Genomic DNA, 15816 nt, shown 5'->3' with positions numbered 1-15816 from the left:
AAACAGGACAATCCTAGTGATGACTGACCAAGATTCTCTTTAAATAATTCTGTAATATCATTGAATGCTGAATTTCTACAAAGAATTAAATTGGTTGTTTTTTCTCTATGGGGAGAAGCGACAAGGAATTTTTTTCCAGAAGAGCTAAATATAGTTTGTTTTCTGACCTTGATTCTACTTTGTCTATATTTTTGCTAAGCTGGACAAAATCAAATACATTAAGTGTTTTATCACCGGATTTCATACCAGCTCAGTCTTTGTCCCCAGTTCAAGGGCATTTGTGCTGTTTTGTAGACTTAAACACTGATGTAGTCTTTAGAGAGCCACTGGAGCTGTGATTGAAAGCCTGCCAATGTTACCTTTACTTTAGAGAAAGTAGGTTTACAATGCCCTCAGAGCCTGTCTAGGTATAATTCCATAGTTTATATGGTCAAATTGTAAGTGCTGTTTGTATCTTTCTCTTTTGAATTTTTGCTGGTGTTCATTCAGGAGAGAATACCTAACATGGCTAATATCCCTTTCTTGTGAATAAACAAATTGTACAATTTGTTTTGTAAAATAACTGTCAATGAAGTGTTCTCTCCTTTGGAGTCATTCCAAAAAATGAAGTCTTTGGGTTTTTTCCTTACACTTGAAATCTTTGTTCATGATATGGACAATCCCCCACCATTGTGGTTTCTCCTCTGTTCTTCCTCTGCTCTCCAGCCTAGCAAAATATGGCAGTGGAAAGAATGTCTCTCTAGCAGGTGAAACAGATTTTGGCTTCTTAAGTATTCCTTTTGTGGCTTCCTTTTACCTCAAGTTTAGCTGTCACTTCTCCTGAAGGTTCATCTTGTCTCTGCACTTGCAGTTATCTATTGTTCTAATTTCTTTTTGATGCTGCCCTTCAATATGTCAGAACTTCCTGCTGATAGCAAGGAACAGTGCTTTCCATGTTTTCTTTCTGTTTATGCTTTATGATAACTACCCACATAATAAGACTAAATATGTTTCAAAATTTAAAGAAACACCAAAAAAAGCACGGTATTCTAAAGCAAAAGGTGTGTTGAGGTTGCCAGTTTCCAGGTACCACCTCTTAAAATGTTTATGCCTTTTTTCCAGGCACTCATACTTGAGCAACTGGCCACATATTTTTGGCATACAGACTCCTGTAGAATGGGAAAGTGCACCTGCCTGGCTGCAGGTGGGTACATGCTGCTCATGGACTTGATTAGTCCAACAGTCCAGCTGAAGGGCACAGACCCAAGCTGTGGTGCAGCAGTGCAACCCTCCTTGGTCAAACAGTCCCACATTCTTCCCTGGTGGCATAGACCAGCTCATGTTAACAGAGAAGAAATCAGAGCATATGGAGAACAGCACTGTTCCCAGTTAGTCTGATGCAAATATCAAGCCAATGCCTTGCCCAATTCAAGAGTCTATCCTATACCTTAATGCTCTCTGTGGAGAACATAGAATCATAGAACATTTTGGATTGAAAGAGACCTTTGAAGGTCATCTAGTCCAACACTCTTCTGCAATGAGCAGTGTCACCTTCCACTCGATCAGGTTACTCAGAGCCCTGTCCGTCTGACCTTGAATATTTCCAAGGTTGGGAGTGTCAGAAGGGCAGAAGAGAGGGGCAGGATCACCTCCCTTAAACTGCCATGTTTCTTTTGATGCAACCCAGGACACTGTTGGCTTTCTGGGATGCAAGCACTGCAAGCACACATTGTTGACTCATGTCCAGCTTTTCATCAGTAGCTCCCAGTCCCTTCATCCCTCAGATTGTATAGATGCTGGGGGTTACCCCGACACAGGTGCAAGACTTTGTGCTTAGAGTGGTTGAATTCTCTCATTCTTTGCAGGAGGATGTAGTCTAGCCTGTCACATAAATGCTCTGAGTTCCACCATCCTAAATTCTTACTATGGCAATTCAATACATAATCACATATATTGCAATGTAAAATGAGACAGATCCAAATACTTTTTCTTCACATTCTGTTCAAGCCAAAATCAGGTACATTTTCTTCCTTTTATGTCTGTCTGCTGAAAAGCATAATTTGTCCATTTCTCTCATTCACCAGTGTCAATGGAGATGCTGCTGGTTTTAACCAGTGTGGGGTGGTGAAGTGTGATGTTATTAGACATGGCAGTCTGTTTACCTGACAGTACCACCAGAGATGAGCCTGTCAGGAATGTCTCCACCAGAAACTATTGCTCAAAGGCCTTAGTGTCAGATTACTTGACACTTGCTCATGAACTATGACTAACATTGCCTCTTAAAACACTCTGTATGTTTATTTTATAAGCCATATGGCCCAAATTGGCCTAGTGTTGTATAGGTGTGAAAGACAGTCTGGATAGATTTAATTACTTTGGACTTCTAAGCTTTACAATAAAAAAAGTTTGCATGGTAATGTAATTACTGTATTGCGTTTTATATAATTTATCCCTGTGTCCCCCTGGTTATTTCTTGGTATTTTTTTCACTTTCTTCTGGAAAACCATGTTTTCTTCTATGAAGAAAACCAAAACACCTAAATAATTAGTTCTGGAAAAGAATTGCTATGCACATTTAACTTGAAACCAGATGTGAAATACGTGGCAGTTTGGAGCTGAGAGATTTCACCTAAGGGTTTTGCTAATGGATCACTGGAAGCCTGTGAATATATATCTTTGTGCTATTGTAGCAACTTTGCAGAATACTTAATAGAATCTGAATTAGTGATCCTCACTAATTAGTTAGACCTTTTTTCTTTGTAGTCCTTTCAACACTGTAGCTGTTAAAAATGTTATGTGTACAAAATAGCAGGTGAGAACCTTTTCAGATGAATAAAAGATTTAAATATGGCTGGGCTACCAGTTTTTCTTTACAAGAGCTCTCACTCGGTGGATTGTTGACTGTGTTAAGCTTTATGCATGGTAAGCAAATAGAATACAGTTTTCTTAAATGATTTTTTGATACTGTAGAAATATTTTGCTGCTGTTCAGCTGTCGGTTTCTCACGGAAGTAGTAACCAAATTCATGGACAACTGTTCCTGGCAAAGTAATGCAGGAATTGTTCTCAGAGGATGCTGCAGCCTGGGTGTTTAAAATACAATGCAGGTCTGCCTTTTGTGTGTCCTTAATCCGAAACTGGGTAATGCGTCAGTGTATGTTGACTTGTTATTCTACAGTGTGATAAATAATTGTACGGACTTGTTCTTAGTGATGCATTTTCTTAGGCTTTTTGTCTTGCAATCAGTGATTTAAATGTCATTAGATAACATGCGCATAATCATGATATAAACCATGCAGAGCTTGCAGTTTTTGTCTCCTGACATAAATATTCCATCTGTAAAAAGGATGCAATGTAATACAAAGAAATGATAGAACAGGAACATACCAAGGAATGTATACACAAGCATGTTTTTAGCTCAATGTAAATTAATCCATGCATAAACCATGAGAGTCTTAAGATGGCTGTAAGCTCTATCTTGATTTTTACCTTATAACATACTGAAAAATTATCTGTGATGCTAAAAGATGGTTATTTTTGGCATCCTATATCAATTTCCTATTCACACAGCAACTGGTGGCAGCTAAAAATAATCCTGGTTTAGTACTAGCTAAAAATCTGGTCGCGTTTGGCACACGAACAACATGCACAAATAAAATTTAAGATCCCCTGTTCTGCTATTTCATTCGAGCCCACTCATCAAGCTTAGTTTGCTGCCATTTGAAAGCTATTGAAAAGCCATTAACTGGCAGGACTGTGAAAGCCGCAGTGCAGCAGCACACCTCAGTGCTGGAAGAATGTGGCTGCAAGTGCACACCAATTAAATCTTTCTATTCCTGGGGATGTGGGATTAGGAGCAGTGTCAATCAATTGTGCTACAATAGCACGTGCAGTAGTCATGGTTCAAGACGCACAGAGGTTTATCGTAACTCCAGCAGCCGGGTGAGGGTGACTTAGAAGCCTCTGCAAGATCCTGGAACAGAACCTACGCTAAATAATGTATTCTGAGGGGTACTGGATACCTGAGGAAGGGCTTTAAATAATGCATTTTCTGGGCATGACAGTTGTAGAAGAAGAGAATGCTGAAACCTGTAGCAAGACTACAGCCTGAGATGAAAGAATGTCTCATTACCATTTTATCAAATGCTGTAAGTAACAAAATGGTTATTTTGCTTTTTAAACTGTCTTTATTTTCTGAGGTGTGTCTTTTCATTGCATATGCAAAAAGTCAAAGGCAGATGCTGCATGATGTCAACATAGTAGTAGGGAAGGGGAGTTGTTACTTTGCATGTGAATATATAGGCAGAGCCTAGTGTTTCTTTCTCTCCTCTGTTCTGTGGTAACTTCATTGTCTGTGTAATAATGCTCTCATTCTGAACTTCATAATGATCAGCTTTTAAAACTTTTGTTCAAATTAATCACCAAAGAATGGAATGTCCGAAAAGAAGAAACGTCATTGACAGCATTATGTTAAGGACGCCTTTAAGGACAACCTTGGAACATGGCTCTCACACTTTGCAAGGATATAAAAATGAGAATAGCTTTATAATTATGAGCCCAGTTCATCATCTACTGTAGATCAAATGCTTCTATCCCCTCCTTATCAAAATATTTAGCTATTTGATGTGACAGACTTTAAAAAATAATAATGAACTTTTAACCTTGAATCATGCAAGCTTGCCTCCTTAAAGACATCCTGAAACTGGGATCTATGCTAAATGTATTTGATTCATTGCAGAGGAAATTCCTAACAGCATTTTTTTTTCCAAGACTGCTTGTCTTCCTAGCTGCACATTTTTCAATCTTTTAGGGTTTGCCTTTGAAAGCATCCAGAGTCTGAGTGGGAATTGCTGGGTTTACATCAGAGAAATGAATTATTCTTTAAGTGCTTGTTTTGGACAGCCAGTAATAGTTCAATAGCCACAGATATTTTTTTACTGAAGGATTTAGAAAACTTCCGACTTTAATGATTATGGCAGAGTTTTTGCATGTTAAATACCAGGCTGCTGTAAAAGGTTTTTCTCTCCAGATCATAGTCTTTGATCACTTAAGTGTACCAAGGACATTTTGAAAATATTTTAAAAACACTGTGTTATAGTTAATAAACAAGTAATGTGTTTTTTTGCTGTCTTAATATGAAATTAAGGTGCCTTGGAAGTATTTTAGTAATTCAAGTAAAAATTATTTATATGGATTTCTTCTTGTCTGGATTTGACAGGACTGGTGTATGGACTGCTTTTAATACTTGTGCGAGTTACAATTCCCTGTTCATGCAGGGAAGCACAGATCAGTTTTACTGCACAGTTTAAAAGGTACATTCTAGAAATAAGTCTTTGAGCTTGTATTGAGATTTGATAAATGCAAATGAGGAATGTGCAACATAACTATCTTGAAGATGTCAAAAAAGTATTGTTTGTTCTTTATTCACTTTAAAATTACTCTTACAGTAAAATTGTAGCAAATCTAGATAGGCATGTGTCAATTGCATATTAAATGAGTAACTCTTCAGTGAAACTATAGGAAAGATATGAGGATGACCCTGAGGTTCTTCTGTTAAAAGGAAGTAAATGGTGACTAATTGGAATGTTCATTGCATTGATTGAAGAGATGGAGGACTAGCAGGGGGAAAGGTGAATGTACAGCCTCAATTTTGTCAATATTTGTTTCCTGTTCTTCAGATTTGGAATTTTGATTAGTGCTTTCTCAGTGGATCGGGGTGTTTTACCCCACAGCTCTTTTCTTCCCAAATAGTGTCCTTTAGAAGACAACGGATGGTGGCTGGAACCTGACAGGAGTTTTTTCACTGCCCATGCTCCTCAGAATTGGCAAAAGTGGTTCCATTTCTACCTGTAATTAGTGAAGGAGAAGCATTTCCTCTGCAATGCTCCCCTGAGCGCTATTCTTTGATTAACATACCAATATGTTGCAGATATTTGTGTTTGGCAGACAGCTGGGATCAAGGATGGGCCAGGGCTGCGTGCACAGTTGCAGCACCAGCAGTGTTCTGAGATGTGCTGAGAGCAGCTGAATCTCACAGTGGTTGAAATGTGACTCTTCACACCCCACTTTGCTTTTAGTTCATCTCACCACTGGTTTCTGTATCAGAAAGGAAGGACACCGATCCAGAGGAAGCATGGTGGCAGAGCACTGTCTTTTGGACTACTTTGGGGTAGAGACAAAATATCTAAAAGGCACAAATTTATGACACTTAAAAGCTAGTGTTTTATGAACTATAGTCCTATGTACCTGTCTTTTGCATATGTTTATATTTTGGTTTTTTAACCTTTGTAGGAGTTGGGTGTGGAAATCTGAGCTGAGAAGGGCTATAGCTATTCTCTGATTATATTAGTATAATTTTAATAATATTCTTTCATTTTTTCATGGCATTGCTCATAGAAGCACATAGAAGGCTGTGAAAATCAGATGTACTTCATCATACAGGTCACCATCTTGTCATAAGACATTTCAGACTGGAAAGATCCAACTTTAAGCACTCTCCAGTCCACCACAGACTCATAAAATCATTAATGTTGGAAAAGACCTCTAAGATCATGGAGTCCAACCATTATCCTAACACTGCCGTATCCACCACTAAACCATGTCCCCGTATCTACAAGGACCATCTCTACATGTTTTTTGAACTGTTCCAGGGATTGCAATTCAACCAATTCCGTGGGCAGACTGTTCCACTGTTGACCACACTTTCAGTGAAGTAATTTTTCCTACTATCCAGTCTAAACCACCTCTGGCACAGCTTGAGGCCATTTTGTCCTGTCCTGTCTCTTGGGAGAAGAGAATCATTAAAGCCTTCTTTAAGGCAATTGCAGAGAGTGATAAGGTGTCCCCTGAGCCTCCTTTCCTCCAAGTTAAGCAACCCCAGCTTCCTCAGCTGCTCTTCATAAGATCTGTGCTCCTGACCCTGCTCCAGCTCTGTTGCCATTCTCTGGATACTCCATCCTACTCTGAGCAGGAGTAGCTGTGTGGTCAAACCAGATTTTCTGGGACCATGCCCAGTGAGGTCTTCCATGCCAGTAATGCTCTGGAACTGCGCCTGCTGCAGCCATCATGTTGTTTTTAACTGGCACCTGCAGCATTTAACACACAAGCCAAATGTGTGTCTGCCTGTTGGAGCAGCTCATGTTGTCACTGCTCATGCCCATCTCCTTTTTGCAGCCAAGTATTGCTGCTGCTCAGAGCTGTCCCTGTCTGTGCTGGTGGCTTATCCTTGGCAATCTGTGAGTGTGGGTATTTAGAAAAGAGAACAGTGGTTTGCAGGAGGGTATCACATATTATCTGCCAGCTGCAGGGTACCATTTTATCTTGATGACTTGTGTGACAGATTGTACAAATAAATGTCATTTTGCAAATTAGGCAGCACCTTGCTGCTGTCTTGTCTCTTGTATATCTGCTTATGATATAAATATCATAATTTATATGTATGGCAGTGGTTTTCTACCTTTGCTCTGGACTTCCTCTGAGGGATCTACATAGGTAACTAAGAAAAACAGTACTTTAGCAAGGAGGCTTAAGTTTGTTACTCCAGAGTCTGATTTCCATTGCAAGTGCTGTAGAGGTGCATAAGTGCAAACAGAATAAAAACATTGCTAGAATGAGTTATAGTCATGCCTGGTAGAAGAAGTCCAAGCCAAGTGAATTTTTCAAATATTAGGATCATAAAATCTGAACATCAGCCTCTACTTCCTTCTGGTTTATCTGCTTCCAATTCCTTTAAATCCTCTGTATGAATTAAAATCCACTGAATTATGCTATGTTACACCCCAATACCTACAGTGATCTGGGATGGAAATATTGATTAAATGTTTATTGGTAAATTTAATTCAGAATTTGAAACAAGGTATAAAATAAACATAATAATTTTCTTCAATGTCTATCTCTTATTACCTTCAGGAGCTGATTAGATAGCAAGGATTGTCCATCAAGTGGTAGCTCTACCTGAACCTTATGGAGCTTGGAAAGGGTTGGGGAAAGATGTGATATGATACATTAGTTTCAATTTTCAAAGGCTGGAGACTTGAACTTGACTCTCCCATGGATGAAGAAGTAACACTGGGGGTGAAATATGATCCCTTCGTGTCAGCTTTCTTAGGGTGAGACAGCCTGTGAAACTTTCACCTGTGCCTCAGTAGAGTGAGTTACTGTAGTTTAGACCAAAGAAGAAGAGGGGCCTGAAAAGAAGAATTGGAAACCTGTAGCTTATCTGTGACACAGGAACCCTTTGCTTCTGTGGCAGCATGTGCAGGATGTGTGGTGACCCAAGTAAGAGTGGCACACAGGTGTTCTGTCACACTGGATGGTTAGTGACATAGGAGGACTATCAAATGTTTTGAAATATTTTCTCTTTCCCATGAACAGTATTTCTTCTATTCTGGGGTTAGGCAGGAGGTGGTAATAATTTATTTGTTGTATATTTAGGTGTCCTTGAGAATTGCCACATCTTGGACATGTCCTCTGTCTCCAATGAGGAGGTCAAGGGACTAAATAGTAAAAATATGCAGATGGTGGAAGTGAGAGCTGTAAACAGAAGCAGATGTTTGTTACAGCCCTTATTCAGCACCTATCCCATTTATTTAGGTTGATAGTTCATGATAGTGTCTCCTAACTCTCATGTCACGGTTTATTTCTGCAATAACAGAGCTAAGTACACCATGGCTGCAGGGAAAAATTCCTTTTCCTTGTACATGCTTATAACACTGTGACCTGAGCCATGAGGTTAAGATTGTTACTGAAATGAGATGCTTAGCATGACTGAGTGATCCTGCCTGCTGGAAATGAAAGTGGGAGGCAGAGTCAGGAGTCACCTGCCCTGAGAATCCTGAAAGAGCAGGAGGAGTGGCTCTGTGAAATGAACCACTACTTGGGAGTTTTAAGGTCCTGTGAAGGCACATAAAGCAAGTCTAGGGGAGTAAATAGATTTTGATGAAAGGTATTTGAGAAGCTTATACTGAAAAAATATATAAAAGATTGCTAATACAATACATGGTAAAGTAATTTCACGAATGCAAGCCGCAGCAATTTGACAAAAATTTTGGTGGAAACCCGGAAGTGCGGCTAATAGTCGGGGGCAGCTAATATGTGAATAATTTTCTGACATTTACAACCCCAGACGTGCCAGCCAGAGTGCCGAGCCAAGCATCTGCCAGTAAAAGCCGGCATTTCGCAATTGTTACAGTGTTACCGTGTTGCCCTGGCTCCCTGCAGGCAGCACAGGGGGTGGGGAGAGAGGCGGGAGAGCTCTCTTCTTCCCTCCTCTGCCACAGCCCAGGGGAGGAGGGGGGGGGTGGGGGCGCGCCGCCATTGCCGCAGTTCGGGGAGGAGAGGGGGGGGCTGCGCCGCCAGTGCCGTGGCCCGGGGAGCCGACGGGGGGGGGCGCTGCCGTTGCCGCGGCTCCGGGAGCCGACAGGAGCCCTGCGCAGCCATTGCCGCGGCCCGGGGAGGGGGGGGATAGCGCGCGCCGCCATTGCCGCGTCTCGGGGAGTCAACGGGAGCCCCGCGCAGCCATTGCCGCGGCCCGGGGAGGAGGCGGGGTGCTTTGTCCGCACCTGCCGCCGGCGCCACAGGCGCGGGAAAGCTCCGTCCCTGCCCGCCGCCGCTGCCGTAGGAGCGGGGGAAGCTCCGTCCCTGCCTGCCACCGCGGGGCAGCGCCGACCCGGGGTGACCGAGCCCAGTGGCAGTGGCGGCGGCCGGCCCCGAGCGGCAGCACCGGGCTGGGCCACCTGGCCCCGTCAGCGGCCCCTAGCAGGCCGAGCCTGCACAGCCTTAGCTCAGCCAGTAAACCCTGCCCTCCCGCGGTTCTGTTACTAATTGCACGCGGGTCCTCGCTGCGAACGACAGAGCGGCTTATATTCGGGTGCAGCTTATCTATGGACAAAAACCAAAATATTTGCCAACACCCAGAGATGCGGCTTATACTCAGTGCGGCCTGTATTCGTGAATTTACTGTATTTTGTATTCTATTTTGACAGACTGTGTGTCTGTATCGGTGAGATACAGTACAAACTGTAAAAAAAAGTTAAAATTCAGGTGTCATGAAAAATATCTAAAGTATTAGGTTTTTAATTATTCAGTTAAGAACAAATGAATTTTATCTTACTAACCTTAACACAAATCAAGACACAGCTAGAATAATTTTACTTCTATTACACTTTTATCTCTTTCACTGTCATTACAGGATAAGTGTGGACCAACAGGAAAATAGGATATTATTTACCACCTATGAATGACAGTATGTCTGTATCAGTTAGATGTGTTCATCTGTTTTTTTCTTCTCCAATTCCTGAGTTCCTGTGACAATGATAAAAATACAACATTAATTTTTTAAATTTGAACTAATTTTCTACCTAATCTAAATATTAAAAAGTTTGAGATTTGTGACACCGGATGCAAGGAAAGAGATAAAAATCAAATTTTATATTGGTATGTAGCCATAGGGAGTTATACTTAGAAAAATGTATTTTCCGCTGTCAATAAGCTGATTAGCTTGGTACATTTGTAGTAATAGTCTAATAATTTGCTAAGTGTGTTTCCAATAAATAAAACTTAGCTCACCATAACAGCTTTCCTAACAATGACAATCACATCGAATAGCATTTAATAATTTTATTAAGATGATTTTTTGTTAAATTGGTATTTGGAAAAATGCACTTTGAAATAACAGCAAAAAAACCAGTATATTAACTTGGACAACTTAAGACTAAAAAATGTCCATCTTTGCATTCAACTAACAGTGGGTTCGATTTATTGTAGTTTCATGGAAATCCCAGTTATCCACCGGTTATTTTTTGTCATTATTTTTTTGCCACTGTAAAAAATCTGTCCCTAAAGACAAGAATCAGCACTTTATGTGGAAAACTTTACTGAGGGCTTATAAGAAATTCCTTATAATGTTTTTTATTTGGAGTACAGTAATTTCACGATTACAAGCTGCACCATTTTGACCAAAATTTTGCTCCTACACTGGAAATGCGGCTTACACTCAGGAGCGGCTAATATGTGAATAATTCTCTGACATTTTCAACCCCGGAAGTGCAAATTGAGTCAGGGCAAACTGTCAAGGTCAAGCACTCGCCAGTAAAACCCGGCATTTATGCAATTGTTACACATTGCTTACACTGTTGCGCGGCGGGTGGAGCCGGGTCAGTGCAGGCAGCATGCGGGGGGAGAGGCGGGGGCTCTCTCCTGCTGGCCCCGCGGCTCGGGGGGAGGGCGGGGGGCTCCGTGCTGCCATTGCCGCGGCTCGGGGGGAGACAGGGGGCTCCCATCCCCTTGTGCTGCCGGCGGGCTCTGTGCCCCCTCTGCCACCGTGGCACCGGGGCGAGCGAGCCCAGCGGTGGCGGCGGCCGGCCCCAAGTGGCCCCGCCGAGTGGCAGCGCCAAGCCCTCACAGCCTGAGCCGAGCCAGTAAACCCCGCCATGCTGCAATGCTGTTGCTATTTGTCAACTTTGTTGCACGTGGGTCCTCGCTGCGAAAGACAGAGTGGCTTATAATTGAGTGTGGCTTATTTATGGACAAAGAACGAAATGTTTGCCAACACCTGGAGATGCGGCTTATAGTCAGTGCAGCTTGTAATCATGAAATTCTAATTTGTTGTTAAATAAATGACAATAATTACGTCAGCAAAAGCTTAGTTTGGTTTGGAGCAAATAAAGAGCTGTCCTAATGCAAGTTTTTAAATATATCATAAAGGAACCCCACCAATAAAGAAAAATGCTGTTTGTTTATTACAAGAGATACTTTCCATTTGTTTGCTTTTGAGCAAATGCCTTGAGCAATATAAGACCTACTAAGAGAAATCTGCAAGTTTTGGCTGCTGCACATCCCTTCAGCTAACAGATGGGTCAGTGTGGTATCACTTGCAGAGCACAAATGCGAGTAGTGTGGCCAGAACTGGTTTTCTTGCCATTTCCATTCTTGTACATTGAAAGACAGCAGTCCCTGACAACTTTCCCCCATCTGTAAGGTGATTCAGACAGCCCCGACTTAGTCCACTTTAAACCTTTTTGAGGTAAGAATGGGATCTGGCAAGGTGTGTGGACAGGAGGGCACCACACACAGTGCATTAGAGCATTTGCTCATTTATTATTAGCTTTTCATCCAGCTAGAATGTGGACGCTCCTGTTGGAAGTATACTTTACTCTCTTTCATTTCATAGTTGATTTTAAAACAAAAAATGTTCTTAGAAAAAAGGGAAAAAGATAAAATCTGTTATCTTTGGCTGTAAATCCTCCTGTGAATGTCTCTGTGCAGGATGACATTTCAGAGAAGATGGAAGCAGCATTCAGAGCACATAGACAGGCAGTAGATCTAGGCCATGCCACCTCAGGTTGGTGGACTCCTGCTGTGGTGCAAATCTTGTTATGAAGTACAACACATAAAATATATATGGGACCTTGTAAAGGCATCTACAGAAAATAGAGCAGTGTATTAAGGTCATATTTTGAGAGTTAATTGGTAGCTTTCAAATGTGATCCTTTTCCTATAAAAGGAATCAAAGCTTTCTCCTGTGAAAAGTTTTGTAAGTGTTGACATCTAAACTGAGAGAGGAGGGAAGCAGACATGTAGAAATTTCCTCTTTTTTTTCTCTCTTTTTGGGAAGAAGTGTTTTTTTGTTTTTAGGTAGCTTATTGCAGGAGGCTCTAAAAATGTTAGAAAAATGCATTCCTTATTCAACAATAATTTTATGTGAAAGAAGAGACATTTTTTATTCAGGTTGCTCGTGACTTGAACAGCTTGTTTTTCAGATGCTTTCTTTTCAACACAATTATTTGATTCTGTTAGCTGCAGTACTAATGTTAGTTGCAGAAGTGGTGTATATAAATCATATAGACATAGTTGTGAAAAGCAAAGCTTTTTAGGCGAACTAAATGGTTTAATTCCTCTTAATCGGCAATGAGTATATAGATTTATTTTGTCTTGGAGTGACATTTTTCTTTCTTGTGAGCAGTAATCTCAGAGTTGCAATAATAATTTGTTTGATTTCTACTTCAATTTCTTCAACATTTGTAAAACCACTTATGTTTATCCAGTTATTTCTTCAGTAAAGGTGCCTGAAGATTTGTGTAGACTAGTCCATCCCTTTGACACTCTGCTTTTTTCAGTTGGTCAAATGAGATCAAGCTGTTCAGTTTCTTCCGCTTCCTCTTCTTCCTCTACTTTATCTTCTTTCTCTTCTTCCTCTTCCTCTTTTTTGAGTTATCAACCATCTATACCCATTTGGATTTAACCCAGAAAGAACATTGTTGCATGTATTCACAATTAAATGTTATAATGCTTATCTTCCCTTCTGTTTCCATGCCCATGCAGCTGTCCTGTGGTAGCATATGGCCACAAGTGCTTGATGGTAGCTGTGGAAAGTGACCTTAGAGACTGTTGTAAACACTGTGGTCAGGAAAGCCACTAAACCTTTCATTCTCACTTACCCATGAAGATCGAGCTCTTACTAGCAATCATCCTTGACCTTCTAGCCTTAGCCAGGCTTGCCTGGGACATACCCAGCAATTACCCTGCCAGTGCAAGGGAGAGAAGCCTTTCAGATGCTGGTGGTGCAGCTTCACAAGCCAGAAATGCTCATGGGTTAGTTCTTTGGTTTACTTGGAGGTTCTCCTTTCAGAGCTTTACAGGGCCATTTGGACATGTCAGAACTGAGTGAAGAAGCTGACCTGAGTGTCAGAAAAACAGAGCTGCTGTGCCTGTGTTGTTGATTTTGTGTGCTGTCTACCCAGTACACTAAACAAAGAATCTTGTGATCTTACCTGCTAACCTCATCCATGTGTGTTATTTTTGTCTTGGTACTCTGCCTAAATTTGCACTATATTAAATTCATTTTATTGTTCCATATTCATTTTTATGGTGTATAACCCTTCTTTTTCCCTTTCACTCTTTAAATTTCTGTTAACTTTTCTCTCCTTAGTCACTGCTTAGCTAAGCTATGCATATTTAATTCTTTTCATCTTTCCTCATAAATCAGTCCCTCAGGCCCCAAAACCATTTGTGGTAGTTTCTTTTGAACTGCTCCAATTTGACTGTCTAGAATTGAATGCAATATTCCAGATAAGTTGCCTTTCTGCAGAATGGAGAAGGGCCAGTTTCCAATCCTCTTGCTATTTGAAAATGGAGATGGCAGTCCCTTGATGTGCACAGGAGAGTGACCAAAGCCCTACATATTAGCCCTGCTGCAGAATTTTTGTGAGCTCCGCTGTGTGGTAAACTACTTCTCCATCTGCTTTTACTTTACAGTAATCTCTGTAAATTATTAGATTGCATGTAGAACCACAGTTCACTTGGCATAGAATTTTCTGTGTGCTTGCCAGTCCTTATGGTTAGGTCTGTGAACCACTGTTTCCTTTTTGACTTTTAACTCTCTATGATGTATGATACTCAATATCTTCTTTGTCTTGATTCACATAGTTCTTTACTAGCTTTTATATATATGCAGGTTTTTGCAAATTTTGATTTATGTGTTTTCCTCCTATTTTTTTTGTAATTCTCATATGCTGTATGAGTCTTGAGCCCTGGCATATTTGATGACTTCATAGTGATATATGAGAATGTCTATGATAAAAGAACAGGTTTTGAAACAATCTAATTTTTTGTTTCTTTATTTAAGCAGTTGGTTGTTGCTGCTGCTGTTCAATTTTTTCAGTACCCTTGAGGTGTAGCAGCTGTAATTTTGGCTTCCTCTCACTGTTCACCAATGTGGTAGTTCACTTTCCCAAATTTCAGATTAGCAACGTTAAGAACAGTCTTAGTGTTTTTCACTGACTATTGTGGTAAGTAGCTGTGTAACAAAACTCTTACATTATACTGTGATGGCAGGAAGAATTTTCTGGTGCATCTCTTCCCAGGTGCACGTGCTTTCATTCTCCCTATCCTATATCTGAAATTGAGGGCTAGAGATCCATGTATTATTACATCTTAATTTAATGCACTATAAGGAAATAACTGTTATCATCAAAGCTAAATTGTCACTTCATAAGTCTTAAATTGCAGTCAAATAAAGACAGCTATGTCTGTGCAAGGACTAGAAAGGAGTTATTTTTTTCTGGAAGGCTTCTCATCTATTCCTTCTTCTCTTTCTCTGTTGTTATTTGGCAAGCCCAGTTCTTCATTCTCATTTTACCTTCTGATTTGGAGCTTCTTGAGTTTTACTTGTTCTTGGTGTGATTTACAGCAATTTGGGTTATTCAAATATGACCAAATATTCTGATGCTGTTTCCTCACAGGCTTTACAAGTGACAAGCATTAATTAGTATATTATTCTAACAAATATGCATTACTTGCTTCTGAAAATGCCAAAGAAAAAGTGTCATAAATTCATAGATCCAAAACTTACAAGGGTTAGCAAACAGCCAACTTGTTTTCTTTTCAAAGTTGTCCGTATATAGTTACATATTTTAAATGTGTTAGCACAGTCAGTGTTAATCAGATGACTGTTGTTTTCTGATTGCTTTAAATTCTCTCTTCAGATCCTGACATAGGAACTTGGACTATTTATTAAAAAAAAAAAAAAAAATGCTGCTCCATCATTAAACTTTGGAAAACTTATAAGCATATTTTGCTTTGATCTTTCAAAGGAAACAAAGTTTTTGTGTTTATGTTATTTGTGTGTGTGCATTTTTCTTCTCATGGTAATTTCCAAACCTGTTATCCAGTTGCAAGAAAATATTTCAAAACCAGGTTCATCTTTACATGATTTATTCAATCAAGTGAGTAGTACATTGCCTAGTAGTGTTGTACAACTATTTCTTTACTGTTGGAAATTATAATGTGGCTTTTCTACTATATGGATGTCAGGTTTAGCTTACAAGCCATTCTCTCTTGCC

General features: G+C 40.4%; 1 protein-coding gene across 4 annotated transcripts in view; it reads left to right on the top strand.

Moving 5' to 3' along the window:
• Positions 1 to 15816, top strand: part of MYO16 (myosin XVI) — a 374829-nt gene that overhangs the window by 73104 nt on the left and 285909 nt on the right. The window contains exon 1 of one of the 4 annotated variants that reach the window (XM_033052139.1): positions 3748 to 4125. The exons of the other annotated variants lie outside the window; for them this stretch is intronic. Within the exon in view, the coding sequence (XP_032908030.1) occupies positions 4098 to 4125 (28 nt within the window). The 5' untranslated portion in view covers positions 3748 to 4097. Of the gene's footprint in view, positions 1 to 3747; positions 4126 to 15816 lie in introns of those variants that run through there. 4 annotated transcript variants of the gene reach the window in all.

The sequence above is a fragment of the Catharus ustulatus genome, chromosome 2, assembly GCF_009819885.2.
Source record: "Catharus ustulatus isolate bCatUst1 chromosome 2, bCatUst1.pri.v2, whole genome shotgun sequence".
Lineage (NCBI taxonomy): Eukaryota > Metazoa > Chordata > Aves > Passeriformes > Turdidae > Catharus > Catharus ustulatus.
The sequence above is the reverse complement of the archived record's forward strand: the minus strand, read 5'-3'. Positions and strand labels throughout refer to the sequence as shown.